We start from the raw sequence: 16,072 nt of genomic DNA, 5'->3' as shown, positions 1-16,072 counted from the left end.
TACAGAGACTCTACGTGTTAAAACACAAAACCAGGAATGTACACTATGCCAATCACAAAAAGATATTCACATACGTTGAATGTGCTGTCTTTCCCTTCCTTAGTCCTATCTTTGTTCAGGAACAAAATGATCTACCAGGGAAAGAAAACAGCTCTGTGGCATTTTCTTACCTGACTCCTTCCATGTCCATGAAAAGTGCCTGGTTTAAGACATATGGAGCGTCGTCTTCTGTGCAGGCAACATAGCGGAGGAGAATATCTCCCCGCTCTGGGGCAAGGAGGTTATATTCCAATAGGGCTATGTATGCACTGATCTTCTTGCCGTCTCCATGTGCATCTGTGTCCTGGCAATGTAGGGAGCATTAGCTGATGGTTCTTATACACATGCCATATGCTTCTGACTTTCCCTCATTGATTTGGGACCTCGTTCTCTGTGTGTGTCCCCCTCCCTTCACATGCCTGTTTGAATTCACAGGCATGCAAATCCCACATCTTTTTGCAGGATTAATGTACATGCAAGCAGTGGCTAGGGTGCTGACAACCATGAGAACTAGCAGGTGAAGGACTCCTGGGGACCCAGCCCACAATTTGATAGATTTGGAGGGGGTCCAGCCAACAGAGTATCCCCAACAGATGACTGTCCAGCCTCAACTTGAAGACCTCTGGCAAGGGAAAGCCCACCCCTGCTCCAGGCAGGTGGCTCCATTGCTGAACTGTTCTTACCACCAAGACGTTTCTCCTAGTGTTCAACCAAAATCTCCCCTGCTGTAACTTAAGCCTAATCAATCTAGTGCTGCCCTCTGGGGTGGCAGCAGAGAACAAATCTTTGCCCTCTTCTCTGTGAGAGCCCTTCAGGTATCTGAAGAGGGCTATCATGTCCCCCTTAAGTCTTCTCCAGGCTAAACATGCCCAGTTCCTGCAGTCTACCCATAGGATTTATGTTCCATAATTGTAACTTTGTTGCCTTCCTCTGTTCCTTTTAATTCCTCTGGGTCATTCTAAAATGGGCAGCAACCAGAATGACACACTACGCCATTATACATTCGTTTGAATAATGCTGTTTTACTGCTGAGAAGCATCCCTGGAATACCCTTAGCAGCATAGCTCAGCAGTGAACCTGGCTCTGTACGGAAGAAGTCTTGAACTGAGTCTGCCTGACATATAAAAATGCCCTTATTGGATCAGACAAAGAACTTTCTAACCCAGCACGCTGCCTCCAACAATGGTCAGCCAAATGTACCTGGAAACTTGGAAACAGGATACATCCCTTCTTTGTCTCCAGCACTTGGTTATATGAACCCAATAATCACTCCATGGAAGGTTCCATTTAGCTACCATAGCTGATTTGGCCATTGATTAACCTGTCCCCCATCCATGTGTCTAATTTTCTTTCCCAAACTGAAAAGTCCCAAACGTTTAGCCTTCCCAGGTAGGGAAAGATCATGGCTGAAACACTAACCCGACAAAGTGCCTTGAAGACAGCTTGGTACACTGGTTCAATGGCCCCCCCATGGATCATGGCCGTGTGCTGGATCCCAACCAGCCATTTCCTCCGCGCACTCCCCCGCAGCCGCTCCATGTGAGTCCGCTCCACTGTCATCATGAGAAACTCCACAATGTTATCCAAGACTTCGTCCTCCTCGCCGGTGAGCTCAGAGACAACCAGCTCAATGTAGGCTTGGAAGTCTTTTTGGGTTAACTTCACAACCCCGCTGGGATGCCACTGAGGGATGGGAAGCTGCAGCTTGGCTAGAGGGGGCAGCGGAAAACAAAGAGAAGGTGACGCAAGGGGGCAACCAATGCACCATGCACTGTCTAAACATGGATCAAGGTGAGAGCCACACCTCTCCCCTAGTCTACACCTGTTCGAATTCGTATGTAATATGGTTCATCCCCTTCAGTTAGTAGGTAAAACTATGCAGCTTAGCTTCTATTGACTTTTTTTTTACCTAGCACAGCATCTAAATGTATCTCCCGCTTTGTCAATATAAAGATTGCCTAGCTGATTTTGACTTCAGTTTTCCACAAACCAAGGAACCTGTCTGGTTCGCCCTGGATGAAGACAGTTTTGAGTTGACAACTAGATTTTATATTTAACAAATAGAGTATCTACAACTGTCTGAGACTTTCTTCTGCCCAGTGGTTCTAGGGTCACTGAAAACTGAAACCATCACTTCACCTGGCAAAGCACAATTTTAATGTCTGGAAACCCACCACGTCCATATCATCTTAAGTTTCATCTTAAGACATTGATTATGCACTGACGCTAACAGTGTGTGTGTGTGTGTGGGGGGTGCACATCAGTGGTGGGTGGGGCCAAAGCCAGCCGTAGACAGGGCTGGGACCAAGAGTGGGTGCCCCCCCTAGTGGGTGCCCCCCCCAGTGGGTGCCCCCTTTCTCTTTCTCCCTGTTCCTTCCAGCAAGCTGACAGGGGAGCCACAGACAGGTTCTGCCAGATCACATGCTTTTGAAATGAGGTCAGGGGCCACAGGTTGCCCACCTCTGTTTAATCAGGATGCTTTAAGGACTGCCTCCTGCCACTTTGAGCCTCCTGCATATCCCACCTCCATTGGAGGCACAGTTGGAGGGAACAAGGGAATGGGCCTGCTTGGTGGCTGCCTCAAGAGTGTGGAATTCTGCTCCAACAGATACATCGCTCCATTCTAAAAAGGTACGTTGAAGACTTCTTTTGTTTGTTTAGGTGGGGTTTGACGTGGGCTTTGCTTGATGTTCTTTGTCCCTCTGTGGCATTTTAGTCTGTTTGTTGTTGTTTTCTTATGCCTGATTCTATTCAGACTTTTTTTAAAAAAAGGTTTTGTATAATGTAAGCCACCTTGAGCACTCTATTGGAAAGGAAACATGGGCTAACCCCTGCCCCCAATGGATGGGAAAATAATTAAATATCTAGGAAAGACAGAAGATTCAAGGTGAGAAACTAAATTACTGGTATTTGGAATCTTAAATATTCTATAGGATATCATCATCTGAGCCTGAAATTGAACCCCTCAGCTGGGTTATATTCAAAAGTGTGATGCTCCCCTACTTTCTAATTCTAAGAACAGCTGAACAGTGGATCAAGTTCCGTAAAGCTTTATCACTACAGGCTTTTATAAAACGCTATAGGTGGAGGGTTTCTGTTTCACATCATGGGTTTGGATTAAACAACAACTCTGCCTTCTCACACACCTATTTGTTGTTGTGATTTCCACCTCCTCCCCTCAGACTGTGCCATGCAGCCTTCCCCAGTCTGGTGCCCTCCAGATGTGTTGGGCAATAACCTCCGTGCTAAATACAATTGGCCGTGCTGGTGGGGGAAGATGGGGAAGGGGAAGAGTACGAGGAATCGGAATTGTATGCTTGTGACTTCTTTGGGAGAAATAATGCAGTCATATCAAGAAAGAGGATTTCGCAAGAGAGGGTATTTTAACTTCTCAAGCTTCCTGTATTGGGGAAGAGCCGTACACAGAGCACCCAGCCTCTTTGCATGCACGAAGTCTCAGATTTCATCCCCGGCATTCCCGGTTAAAAAAATCAGGTGGCAGGGGATGGGGAAGCCCCTTCTCTGCCTGAGATCATAGACAGCTGCAGGCAGAATAGAAAATACTGAGCCGAATAGACCAATGATCTCACCCCCGCCCCTTGCCCCAGCAGCAGCTTCATATAGTCATCAGCTGTTAACCTCTTGCAGCAAACATACTTTTGCACACAAGGGGGAACACTTGTACAGTTTTTCAAATTTGTTCTTTTAAAAAAAGTTTCAGAAAAAATTAATTACAATAATAGAGACAATAAGTAGGGGGGAAATCCTATTATTCTACTTTTCTAACTGCTCTCTTCTGTTTTAAAAATAGCTAGGCTTCAGTTTTGGGACCATGGCACAAGGATAATGTGCAGGGACCACAGGAACTGAAAGACAAGTGTCCAGGTGTTCCCACATGTCAGCCTTCCCCAACCTGGCGCCTTCTAGATGTGTTGGACTACAACTTCCACCACTCCCAGCTGGAATGATGTGTGCTGGGGTTGCTGGGAGTTGCAGTCCAACACATCCAGAGGGAAACAGGTTGGGGAAGGCTGCTGTATATCAATTGAACATGTAATAAGTACAAAATCAACGGAAATGTGAAATCCGTTTTTAATGGGAGATGTCTTCATGATCAATACATGTAATAGGGTTAAAAGGGAAGATAATGGAAAAACATTTTAGGAACACAAAGTATTTGTATAACATGCATACATCCTCTTCAAACTGGAAATGGGGAGGGTTATGGGGTGGATTAGAGCAGCTATCCTTTGGCTATACCTCATGGAGCTAAGGGCAGCTAAATTCACCTGTTAAGACACCAATAATCACCTCATATAGCTGGTGATCGTCTCTCAGCTTCAAGATTTGTTGGTTATTCCTCACCTTGTTATATAACTTAAGTCAATTTAATTGGACAAAACATCAACCCTATGATTCTATATGATTCTATATGATCCCATTTCCTAACCAGTCCTTATTGGCTGTCTGTGTCAGATAAGGATGTTGGAAGTATCCGGGTTTTGCTGGCTCAGCCCCCAGGACTCTGTTCCGCCTTTCACCAGCTGGCCCAACTTGGTGCACAATGAGTTGGGCCAGCTGGCAGAATTTCCGTATTTGTTTGCGTAAAAAGACATTTGTGCAAATTACGGTAGTAAATTGCATAATTACAGCCGCAATGTGCGTAAATAACACAATTTACGGATATAATTTGTGCAACTTACGCAACTCATGGATGTAATTTCCACAAATTTGTGCAATTTACGGCCGCAATTTGCGCAAATCTCTATTTGTGCACATTACGGCCAAGACCAAAAAAAAATGTATAAAAAGTCCCTGGAACTCAGGGAAACGACGTGGCTTGGCTTGCAAAAGCAAGCCAAGTTGGGCATTCCACAGAAGTCCAACGAGCCCCAAAAGAGCCGGATTTCCCGGCGACGGAGATCCCTAGTCTCAGATCCATTGAAAAGAGCTTTTCAATGGATTTTTCCAATTGACACTCCTTCATTCTTTCCTAGTGGAAGCTCAAGGTGCCTGACCAAAATAACAGGAAAGTTACAGCTGTAAAATCTGTAAGACAAACAGAATATCACTGTACAATCACATTGAATCCAATTCAAGATTTGATCAGATCAAATGCCTGCTTGAATAAAAATCCAAGACCAGGGGTGTGAGTCTGACAGCCAAGGACACCCAAATATTTAGGGTGGTTAAAACAAAAAGGGATTGTGAGGAGCTCCAAGAGGATCTTGCCAAACTGGGAGAATGGGCATCAAAATGGCAAATGCATTTCTATGGAAGCAAGTGTAAGGTGATGATGTACTTTGGGGCAAAAAATTCCTGACTTCACATATATGCTGATGGGGTCTGAGCTGGTGGTGACTGACCAAGAAAGGGATCTTGTAGTGGATAGCTTGACAAAAATATGCTGTGAAAAGGTAGATTCCACATTGGGGATCACAGGAAAAGAACAGAAGATAAAACTGCCAATGTCATAATGTCTTTATACAAATCTATGGTGCAACTACACCTGGAATACTATGTACAGTTCTGGTCATCACACCTCAAAAAGACTGCTGTTGAGCTGGAAAAGGTCCAGGAAAAGGCAACCAAAATGATCAAATGACCGATGAGGAAAGGTTACAGCATTTAGGACACTTTACCTTAGAAAAATGGTAAGGGGGAACATGATAAAATTATGCACAGTCTGGAGGATATTACAACCCAACAGGGTCATTCAGTGAAGCTTAATGGTGGGAGATTCAGGACAGATAAAAGTACTTGAAGAGTTAAACGATGGAATTTGCAACTAAATCCACCAATTTGGATGGTTTTAAAAGAGGGTTAAACAAATTCCTGGAGGAGAAGGATATCAGTGGCTACTACTCCTGAGGCTCTATGTAATCAGAGGCAGTATGCTATATACACCAATTGCTGGGGAACATGAGCGAGAGGGTGCTATGGCACTGATGTCCTGCTTGTGGGTTTCCCCTGGGCAGCTGGTTGGCCACTAATCCAGCATGGTTCTCCTTATGTTCTTAAGTAGTTCTTCACACAACACAGAGTTAAACTATAGAATTTGTCACCACAAGATGTAGTGATGGCCATCAATTTGGATGACTTTAAAAGGGATTAGACAAATTCCTGGAGGCTCTCAATGGCTACTAGTCCTGATGGCTATATGCTACCTCCAGTGTCAGAGGCAGTATACCTATGTACACCAGTTTCTGGGGAGCGTGAGCCTGAGAGGGCTGTTACACTCAGGTCCTCTTGTGGGCTTCCCATAGGCTTCTGTGGGGCACTGTAGGAACCGAATGCAGGACTAGATAGACCTCTGCTGCAGTTCTTATGTCATGTGTCACAATAGAGAAGGCCCTGGCTCATTACTTGTTGTGTTCTCTGGAAAGATAGCAGAGACCACAATCTCCCAGCAGATCTTAAATGCAGCTCATATGGGTGAAGATGCTCCTCCATTCCATCTTGCAGGTGCCACAGGGCTCTTGGTTGTGTCTGTGCATCTATCTGAACCGGGAGCATTTATCTTACCTTTATTCAAAGCCTCCTGCTCCATCCCTTCCTTAAAGGTGGACAGAACAGCATCCACCTCCTCCATGTCTAGGAACCCAGAGCATTCATTATCCCACTTCTCAAAGAGGGCTGCCAAGAGAAGTTGTTGTCGGACCAAGAATGAACTGTGGTGAACCTTAGGGAAAAAGAAACCAGAGGGAAGGGATCGCAAATCACCTGGTTCATGGACATGGCAGTGCCAGCTCCAGGTTGTGGACGGCCTTTGGGCAAGGCACTCTCAATAGGCCCTCCTCCCTCAGTGAGTTGGCCTTCTCACCACCACTGTCATCAGCTGCTCTTGCGCCCCCTCTTTTTCATCCTTGCCACCACCTTCTTGCTTGTTAGGAAGAGGGACGGTGAGCAAGCGGGCTGTGGCATCTGCTGCTCCTCCTTCTCACCATCACCGATGTCTGGGGCAGAGCAAGAGGCTGTGAACAAGCAGGTTGCAATGGGGAAGAGGAGCAGCAGCTCCAGGGGGCTCTTATCAGTGTGCCCCTGCTGGAGTGTGGGCCCTCGACAGATGCCCAACCATGCCTGCTCTTGATGCCAGCCTTGGCTCAGTGGTTGCAGCAGGAATAAGAAACTCACAAAGCCTGGCTATTTAAAAGCCTGGAGGAGTGTGGATGGGGTGGACTGAGCTCAGGTACTACATGGCGTATAGGCCCATCTGCTTAAATGCCGGCAAACAAAACCTTCCTGCAGCAGAAGCATTATGGGGCCCCAAAATGAGAGGAAGAATTATATTTTTCTCTGCACATATGTTCACCAAACTTCACATGGGTAATGTGTGTTCACCTTGAGTGAACAAGAGCTCAGGAAAAGTTTTTTAGGGGGAAAATGCTATTTACTCTTTCCAACTGTTCGATCTTCTCTTTCTCGGTCTGCACGTATCCTTCCTTGACAAATTCCACGAGCCTTCTCATGTTTGGCAGAGACGTTTCCTCGCCAACAAAGGTCTCCATGAGCTGCACAAACTGTGGCAGGTTGAGGGAATGCTTTTCAAAGGCACCTGTGGAAGACGGGGGCCCACGGGCCTGTATTTCTATCATGTTCATGCGCAGGTCTAGAAGGGAAGAGAACGTTCCTTTTTTCTTTTGGAAAAGCATGCTGTGTAATATTCATTTGAAACCGTGTGTGCTTTAGGCTTGACCAGTAATGGTGAGGAAGGGGAGGAACTTTTTGTTTCAGAGAGGAAAGAACTCTTAAGGAGACACTTGGGTTCGTTATCTGCTTTATAGTCCCTCTGCTAATATCTCACTGAACAGTTCAGTAACTTTGGCAGAGCAAATATGCTACCTTCTGTCTCAACAGACACTGAGACTATAAACCAGGAGCAGGCAACCCTTTTCCTGTTGAGAGATGCACTCCCTGGACAGAAACCTGCCAGAGGCCACATTGTGGGTGGGGCAGACCCCCCGTGCAGCGCTGGGTCCACGTTTTGGAGGGCCCTTAGGCAAGGCACCCTCAACGAGCCCTCACCCTCCGTGAGTCGACCTTCTCTCTGCCATTGTCACATGAGCTGCTCTTGCTCTGGCTCTTCTCTCATCATGGCTGCCACTGGCTTGCTTGGCAGGCAGGGAGCCAGGGAGCAAGTCGGCCACAGCATCTGCTGCTCCTCCTCCTCACCGCCACCATGGTCTGGGCCAGGACGAGAGGCAGGTGCAGAAGCACGTTGCAATGGTGGAGAAGAGGAGCAAGTTCAGGGGGCTCTTGCCAGTGGACTCCTTCTGGGGTATAGGCCCTTCGCAGGTGTCCAGCCATTCCAGCTCTTGCCACCAGCCCTGCCCCATGCATCAGTTCACACATATGCACCCATTCACTCATTCTCATTCTCACACATGCACACAGAGAGAGGGAGAGAGACGAGCTTCCTTCTGACTAACCTTAGCGAGCCTTAGGGTATCTCTACACCAGCCTAAAATCCTGCATTTAAAACGGGGCTTTCTGCTTCCATTTTAAATGCAGGATCACAACTCCCTTTTCCCCCCTCCCCTTTCCCCTTCCTTCTCCCTATATCTGAGTCTTCCATTATCTTTCATGGATCTCGCTCTTCTTCTTGCCGCTTTTCCTCTTTTCACGGAGGGAACTCAAGCGGAACACAACGAGGTAATTTGATAGTTCATTACCTGTGATCTGTTTAAAAACGGAACAAAGGGCATTTAGTGCAGGAGACGCCTTGAACGATCACAGCGTCATGTAAAAAGCTCACAAGCTTCTATGAAAGAGCAATATCAATTGCAGGATAAAAGCTCCATGTGAAAAAAGCCTTCTGATTAAACACGCATCTGATTTTGCTGCATGTTACGAAAGCTCCTGCTGCGAAGTTAGCTCAGGGAGGCACCTGAAAAGGCCTCCCCTTATGGCATCACCTGTCGTGTAGGGGAGCCAGGGCTCACAGGGCTGCAGCACTGGCATGTTTTGATTAGCAGGGATGCTGACATCATCTGCCACCCCCTCCCCTCCCCCTGCTCTCAAAATTCCCTGTTCTGTCTGAGCTTAGCTGCTGGGAGGGGGGAAGGGGGGAAATGGATTTTCCAAGCTAGATTATATTGTTCCCTGTCATGATGCAAAGTATTTTGGGATGGCATGGTTCTGAATGGGTAATTACAACCCATTTGCTTTAAAAAAGGACCATCTGCTCCTGATGGAGATGAAAGCTGGTTTGTGGATATGGATCAAAACAGCTGCCTGAATCTTTGGCATCTCCATCTTGGGGACGTGGCTACGGAGACTGTCATGATGAGTGCCCCCACTTCAAACATTTACCGCTACACCACTGAACATCATGCTGCCCTTTCCAAACCACAGACCGCCCCCTGCCTCTACTGGAGGTTATGGGGGCTCCTTCCAAAATGTCCATCTCTAGAAGTGCAGCTGCAAGTTGCTCCTGCAGTGCAAAGAACCACAGTGGAAGGACCTCTCTCCGCATCTGACCTCACTTCAGAACACAGGTCTGTCCAGAGACCTAATAGCTGGTCAGCACAGCCATGCCTGCCTCACAAGCAAAGTCCTTTCAATCACAGTTGTGACTGCAGGAAGCATTCCTGTGAATGAATGTTGTAACGTGAGCTGGATTGCTTTATGGTGCTCTGATAAAACGATGCACCTGGGAACCTGGTGTTTTCATGGTTCCAGTCCTCTCGGATCTCCTTGCCATAGTCGGCGTACTTGAAGGACAGGTCGGCTGTCTGAAAGTCACCTGTGGGGGCCACAAAAGAGACTGCTCAAGAGATGCTGTGCCAGCCCCACAACAGCTATGCGCAAGCTATAGAAACCAGGTGGTGAAGTATGCCGATGGATGCAATCACCTGACCATCTCTCTCCATAGATCAGCTGAGGTGTCCTTTTGGTTGTCTTGCTGGCTTTGGGGGCAGGCGAAGAGAGCAGATCTAGAAGAGGAAAAACCATTTAGTGAATTGGAAATGATGCAGACCCATGGTCGAGCCAAAAAAAAGCAGAAGCAAACCACAAATAACGACATGATAAGCTATTTTAAATTGTAGTGCATGTACAGCAGCTCTCTAACCATGGGGCAGACATACGCATATACGTAAGAACATAAGAAGAGCCCTGCTGGATCAGATGGATCAGACCAAGGGTCCATCCAGTCCAGCATTCTGTTCACACAGTGGCCAGTGAGATGCCCACAAGCAGGGCATGAGTGCAATGGCACCCTCCCGTTTACATCCCCCAGCCAGTGGTGTACTGTGGTCTTTGATACTGGGGATAAGATATAGTCATTGTGACTAGTAGCCTTTGATAGCCTTATCCTCCATGACTTTGTCTAATCCCCTTTTAAAGCCAGGTTGGTGGGTATCACTGCGTCTTGGGGTAGCGAATTCCGTAGTTTAACTATGCACTGTGTGAAGAAGTCCTGCTTTTTCTCTCCTGAATCTCCCACTATTCAGCTTCATGGGATGACCTTGCTGGGTCCTAGAATTATAAGAGAGGCAGAACAATGTCTCCTTATCCATTTTCTCCACACCAGGCATAATTTTATACACCTCTATCTTGCCTTCCCCTTCCTAGTCTTTTTTCTAAGCCATACAGTCCCAGACATTGTAACCTTTCCTCATTAAGGAGTTGCTCCATCCCCTTGGACTATAACCCCTGGTTCCTTCCAGATGTGTTGGACTACAACTCCCAGCTGGGAGATGCTGGGAGCTGTAGGCTAACACATCTGGAGGGCACCAGATTGGGAAAGGCTGTTCCAGAGCAAATGGGAATCTTAAAGAACATTTGAGCAGCTGACACCTTTGGTGGTGGTGACACTTTTATGTCTACAGTAATTAACAACATTGATTGCCATTTCACTTCTAGGTAGAAGTGAATTTAATCAATGTTCTAATAAAAAATGGAAAACACCACCAAATCTTAAGGAAACAATCCCTACCCCCACCCCCCAAAACCAGGCACATGTCAGCATAAAAAAAGGAAGTCATAACAAACCAGAAGCCGGGCAAAATAAAATCAGGCACCCGGGTTTATTTGTTGATTTCTTTATGTCTTGGTTGTTGGCCATGCTGGGAGTTGTAGTCCAACACATCTGGAAGGCGCCAGGTTGAGGACATTTGGCATACATAATATCCTGCACTGGAATGAGGGAGTTTTGCCTTGCAACAGAGGTGCTTCCCAAGGGGGAACGCTAGGAAAGGAAAGCCAACAGGCAGAATCTGCAAAAGACTTCCTGAATGGGTGAGGGTCAGGGCAAAATTATGGTAAACAGGATTTCGCACAAAAGAATGGAGTGCGCACACACGCACACACCACAGCTAGCTGGAGCTGTACGGTTTTAGCATTTGATGTTGACTTCTTTTTTTTAAGGAAAACTGGCTGGATCTTAGAAACCATCATCTTAGAAACCATCATGCTGCATATCCCAGGTTCAAGGCGCACAGTTCAGCTACAGAGGCCTGGATGAGGTGGATTCGTCTGTGCGGAGAACAAGGATTTCTGACTCATAGAGTTTCGACGGGACCCAATGTTCTCCTGGTTCCATCCAGCACGGTGAGCTTCACAGTCCTTGCATTAATACCGTGCTTTCTTGCCCCATCTGCTGGGAAGGGTGCAAATTCAGACTGGAACATGTTTGGCCAGTTCATCACAGCATAACTGATTGTGCCTAGGAAACATGTTTGAACACTGATCTTCCAGGGCTGTCTTGGCTGCACAACTCCCCCAGTCACGTGGGGGCAAGGTGTTGAGGGTGGCAGGAAAACCTTTCATCTGAGAGGGAGCCTCGCAATGGCACAGATGAGGCCACTGGGGCACAGTTCTCGGCCTGGGTGAGGATAATGGAACGTTTGCCCCCGTTAGTTCAGTCCTCTGTACCTTCAGTGAAAAGGGTCAGGTACCAGCTGACGGGGAAGACCCTTCTCTGCCAAGAAACTGGACAGCCGTTGCCAATTAGAGGAGTCAAGACTGGACAGACAGACACAACTCCCGCTTGGACTATTGCGATGCTTTCCACATGGGGTTGCCTTCAAAAACAGTCTGGAAACTTCAGCTAGTTCAAAACAGGGCAGTGACATTTTTAATCTGGTTGATCTGATCACATTATGCTAGCTTCACTTTGCCATCTTCTCTGGCTGCCAGTCTGTTTCTAGGCCCAATTCAAAGTGCTGGTTTTTAACCTTTCAAGTCCTAAATGGTGTGGGGCCAAGTTACCAGGTAGAGTTATCTCCTCCCATATTTACATACCCAGATGTAAATTATGATCTAAGGTCATAATCTGAGGCCCTTCTCCAGGGGCATCTCTATACCAGCCTAAAATCCTGCTTTTAAAATGGGGCTTTCTGCTTCCGTTTTAAATGCAGGATCACAAGGACTCCCTTTTTCACATGCTTTCTTTGCCCCCACCCCCTTCCCCCTCCTTCTCCCCATATCTGAGTCTTCCATTATCTTTCATTGATGTCTCTCCTCTTCTTGCTGCTTTTCCTTTTTTCACGGAGGAAACTGAGGTGGAACACAATGGGGTAATTTGATAGCTCATTATCTGTGATCTGTTTAAAAATGGAACAAAGGGTATTTCGTGCCGGAGACGCCTTGAATGATCATGGCGTCATGTAAAAAGCCCGCAAACTTCCGTGAAGGAGCAATCTCAGGAGCAATCTCAATCGCAGGATAAAAGCTCAGTGTGAAGGAGCCCCATGTTTCCCTTGCCCAAGGCAGGTAGCTACTGTGGAGAGGGCCTTTTCAGTGGTGGCACCCTGTCTCTGGAATGCCTTCTGCCTGGTACCACATTATGCTCTTTTTCAGCTCCAGGTGAAGAATTTTTTATTTCCCAAGGCATCTTTGGAACTGTCTTTTGTAGTGCTTTTCAATCTTTGCACTGTTTTAAACCTGCAGCTTGCTTTTACTTTTGGTTTTCCTATAGGCTGATGCTTGCTGATTTTATTCTTGGTTTTTAACTGACTTGTTTTATTTTGCTTTTATCTGACATGCTTGATTTTATTGCTACTTTGCATTTCATGTTATTTTATTTGTAAGGAGAACTCTGGTTATTGCGTGGTTTTTAAAGTGTAGCTAATGACTTAATTAATTAGTAATCTGATCTGGATTAAGGCAGCTTCCTGTGTTCCTATGTCTAAGCGATCCAGATTGCCTGACAATTCTTATACCCTTATTGTTACACATGGCTGAAGTGAAAGGCATTCATTTAACCATAAGCAACCGGCTTACAAATTTCATAGGAAAACATGCTCTACCTACCTTTGCTCTCGCCTGCTGGTGGTTTGCTCATGCCTGAGGCAGGCTGGCCCTCTGTACTGGTGCGTGGCTGCACCTCGCTGCCTGGTTCTTCCTGCATGATTGCCTTGGTGCCTGGTTCTGCTTTGTCTCCTGGTTCCTCCTGCATGACTTCCCCAGCTTCCCCAGCTTCCTTTGCAGCGATACTAAGCTCCTCTGAGCCAGCCTCTTGGTCGGGGCCCAGTTCTCGGTCCAGGGCCTGCTGCAGACTCGATGCTATCTCTGCAAGGGACACTGGAGGAGATCTTTCTGGCCTTGCATCCCCTTCTTCACTTTCCACGATCAGCTCAGGAGGGTGGGGCTGGATGGCTTCAGAAACAGCTTCTTCAGAAGCGGGTACAACAGCTTCGTTGGCAGCTGGTACCCCTACGGCCTCGGCAGCTGGGACTTGTTCCTTCCGAACCCCTGATCCGCTGGGTCCCAGCTCCACGGCTGGTATTTCTGCCTGATCTCGCGAGGCAGTCGCCAGAGCAACTTTACTCCCCTCCCCTGCAGTGCTGACTTTTTGCTCCAGCCCAGCTTCCTCTTGACTAGTGGTTGCTGATGGGGCACTCGTCATCTCAGGTACAGGCAGTTCCACATCTGAGAGTATGTCTTTCAACATCAAATTGAGGACCATGGCCTCCTCTGATAATCGTAGCTCCGGCATTGAGAGCTGGAGACTAGGTTGCTCTGACGTGACCTGCCCATCGTCTTCCATGTTTCCCCAAAACTCAGTAAGGTCAATATCATCCAGTTCAACAATCAGCCCTAGAAAAAGACAAAAAAATGCCATCTATGGGCCTGAAACTGGAAACAGGATAAAGGAGAAGGGAACAAATGGCAACATATACACGAAGGATATGCTGCGTGCGTGTGTGGGGTGTGTGTGCTGCCATAAGGCGACATGAGGTGGCAGACTTTGAGTGCCATACACTGAGGAACAGCAGCATGGGAGATAGGTCCATCTGGCCCATCATGCAACACGGGTGGGCACATTTGTCAACTGGAGAAACTGCCACGGGCACCACTACAAAATGGCTGCCATGGGAGGCGTGGCTAGTCCCAAGGGAGAAGTAACTAGCCCAAATGACGGTGTATAAGGCAGAGGTGGGGTCTGAGCCAGAACACACTCAGCACCTCCTTTGAACCTACAGTTCTGTGCCTTTTCCTTTTATCTTCCTCCTCTGTCGTGGTGGCTGGCTCCACTGCAGAGGAAAGCCTTGGCCTGCAGCCGCCTGCCCTCTTCATTTCTGAAGAAGGTCTCCAGGCCGCATCATGTGGCCCAGGAGCAGTCATGGGAAACGAAGGTGGCAGGAGTGGGAGGCCCTTGCTTTTCATGGCAGTGATCCCAGCTGCCAGTAAGAAAATGAGTTCCTTAAAAAAAAAAAGTGGGAGGGATAGGGCCCCTTGCTGGGAACCAAGAAAGTGTCTGCGCATGCATTAATGCCTGCAGGCTCCATGTTGCCTACCTGATCTAGTAGGACGCTGTCTTGGGCAAGCCCCACTGAAAGGGAAAGGAGCTCCCTAAGGGTGCTAGCATGAAGTATCTGCTTATTTACAGGGGTACCAGCTGAGCAGGCATTCCAGGGGGCGCAGGAGCAAGCACACAGGCAGGAAGGACTACGCTTCAAGTGACACTCACACCCTTGCCTCTGAAGGTCCCATCTCCCGAGAAAATACTGAGCAAGTGCCAGACCAGACAGAACCAGTTTCACTCTGCTGGCTAATTTTTTTAAATTTCCACCTCTGAAGAAGGCCCAAAATATATGGTACAGCGCCAAAACACATTGGGCTACTTCGAGGAATGAAATTATACATTTTTCACATCCTGAGACTTTGTCTCTTTTTCTTCTTTTATTTTGGATAGCCTCCAGTTTTGTCTGACACTTGTTAAAACTGGCACTGGCTATGACCCCTCACGGCACACCTACATTTCCGGGGGTTGCGGTATCCCTTCCTGGAAAATTCCGAGCTGTTGTCGTAGAAGGTCTCCAGTAAAGATAATATCCTCAGTCTGTCCAAGAGCCCCACCTAAGAGAGAGGAACATGGTCATCTCTGCAAACCTTACCATGCCCCATTGGGTTCTGTGAGGTTTGTGTCCTACAAAAGCACATCCAATGGCCTGTGAAACTAGAGTGCTCCCAAATGTGTGCCTGTGGGGGGAATCAGCCATTTTGCAGAGGGTGATGGAAAACGGGCATGAGTTGGAGCGCAGAGGCAGTTCAAGGGCAGGCAACAATCTTAATGAAACAAAATGCCAACATACAACATTTGACTTTTTTTTTTTTTAAAGCACACCCTATGTCAGCCTTCCTCAACCTGGCACCCTCCAGATGTGTTGCATTACAACTCCTATCATCCCTCAGCCAGCATGGCCGTTGGGTCCTGCTTGGCATACATTCTGGATATGTAGCTCTTCTTGTCTCAAACAGGTTCCAGGCACCTCCTGGAAGCAGGGTATTTCATCTCGAAGAGGGACAGGAAAATAATCGGCACGTCTCCCTGCCTTGTGAGACAGGGGCCCCTGCACAAGCATCCTTCTCTCCCAGGGAGAGGGCAAAGAGATGACAAAGGCAGGAAAATGCAGAAGGAAACTGGGACAGACGATGGAGGGGAAACACATGGTTAAAGGAAAGCAAACCACCCCGAAGGAGCATGGCTTTTCAACTTCAGAATGAGTTAAATGCGTATGTTGCTATTTCATGATTCCAGTTTCGCCATCTCCTTCCCGTTAGTGTACTGCGGTGGTTCACCAAG

At 47.4% G+C, this 16,072-nt stretch overlaps 1 protein-coding gene across 1 annotated transcript in view; it reads right to left on the bottom strand.

Annotated features, from left to right (window-relative positions):
- Positions 1-16,072, bottom strand: part of EFCAB5 (EF-hand calcium binding domain 5) — a 51,532-nt gene that overhangs the window by 19,874 nt on the left and 15,586 nt on the right. Inside the window, exons 6-13 of the mRNA XM_084823168.1 lie at positions 15,246-15,345; positions 13,297-14,082; positions 9,894-9,974; positions 9,692-9,784; positions 7,434-7,648; positions 6,565-6,721; positions 1,459-1,748; positions 171-343 (exon numbers count right to left, since the gene is read on the bottom strand). Coding sequence (XP_084679294.1) covers positions 171-343; positions 1,459-1,748; positions 6,565-6,721; positions 7,434-7,648; positions 9,692-9,784; positions 9,894-9,974; positions 13,297-14,082; positions 15,246-15,345 — 1,895 coding nt within the window. The remainder of the gene's footprint in view (positions 1-170; positions 344-1,458; positions 1,749-6,564; positions 6,722-7,433; positions 7,649-9,691; positions 9,785-9,893; positions 9,975-13,296; positions 14,083-15,245; positions 15,346-16,072) is intronic.

Source organism: Heloderma suspectum, chromosome 16, assembly GCF_057233095.1.
Source record: "Heloderma suspectum isolate Gila_16-S chromosome 16, 16-S_ref, whole genome shotgun sequence".
NCBI lineage: Eukaryota > Metazoa > Chordata > Lepidosauria > Squamata > Helodermatidae > Heloderma > Heloderma suspectum.
This window is presented reverse-complemented; position numbering and strand designations above follow the sequence as displayed.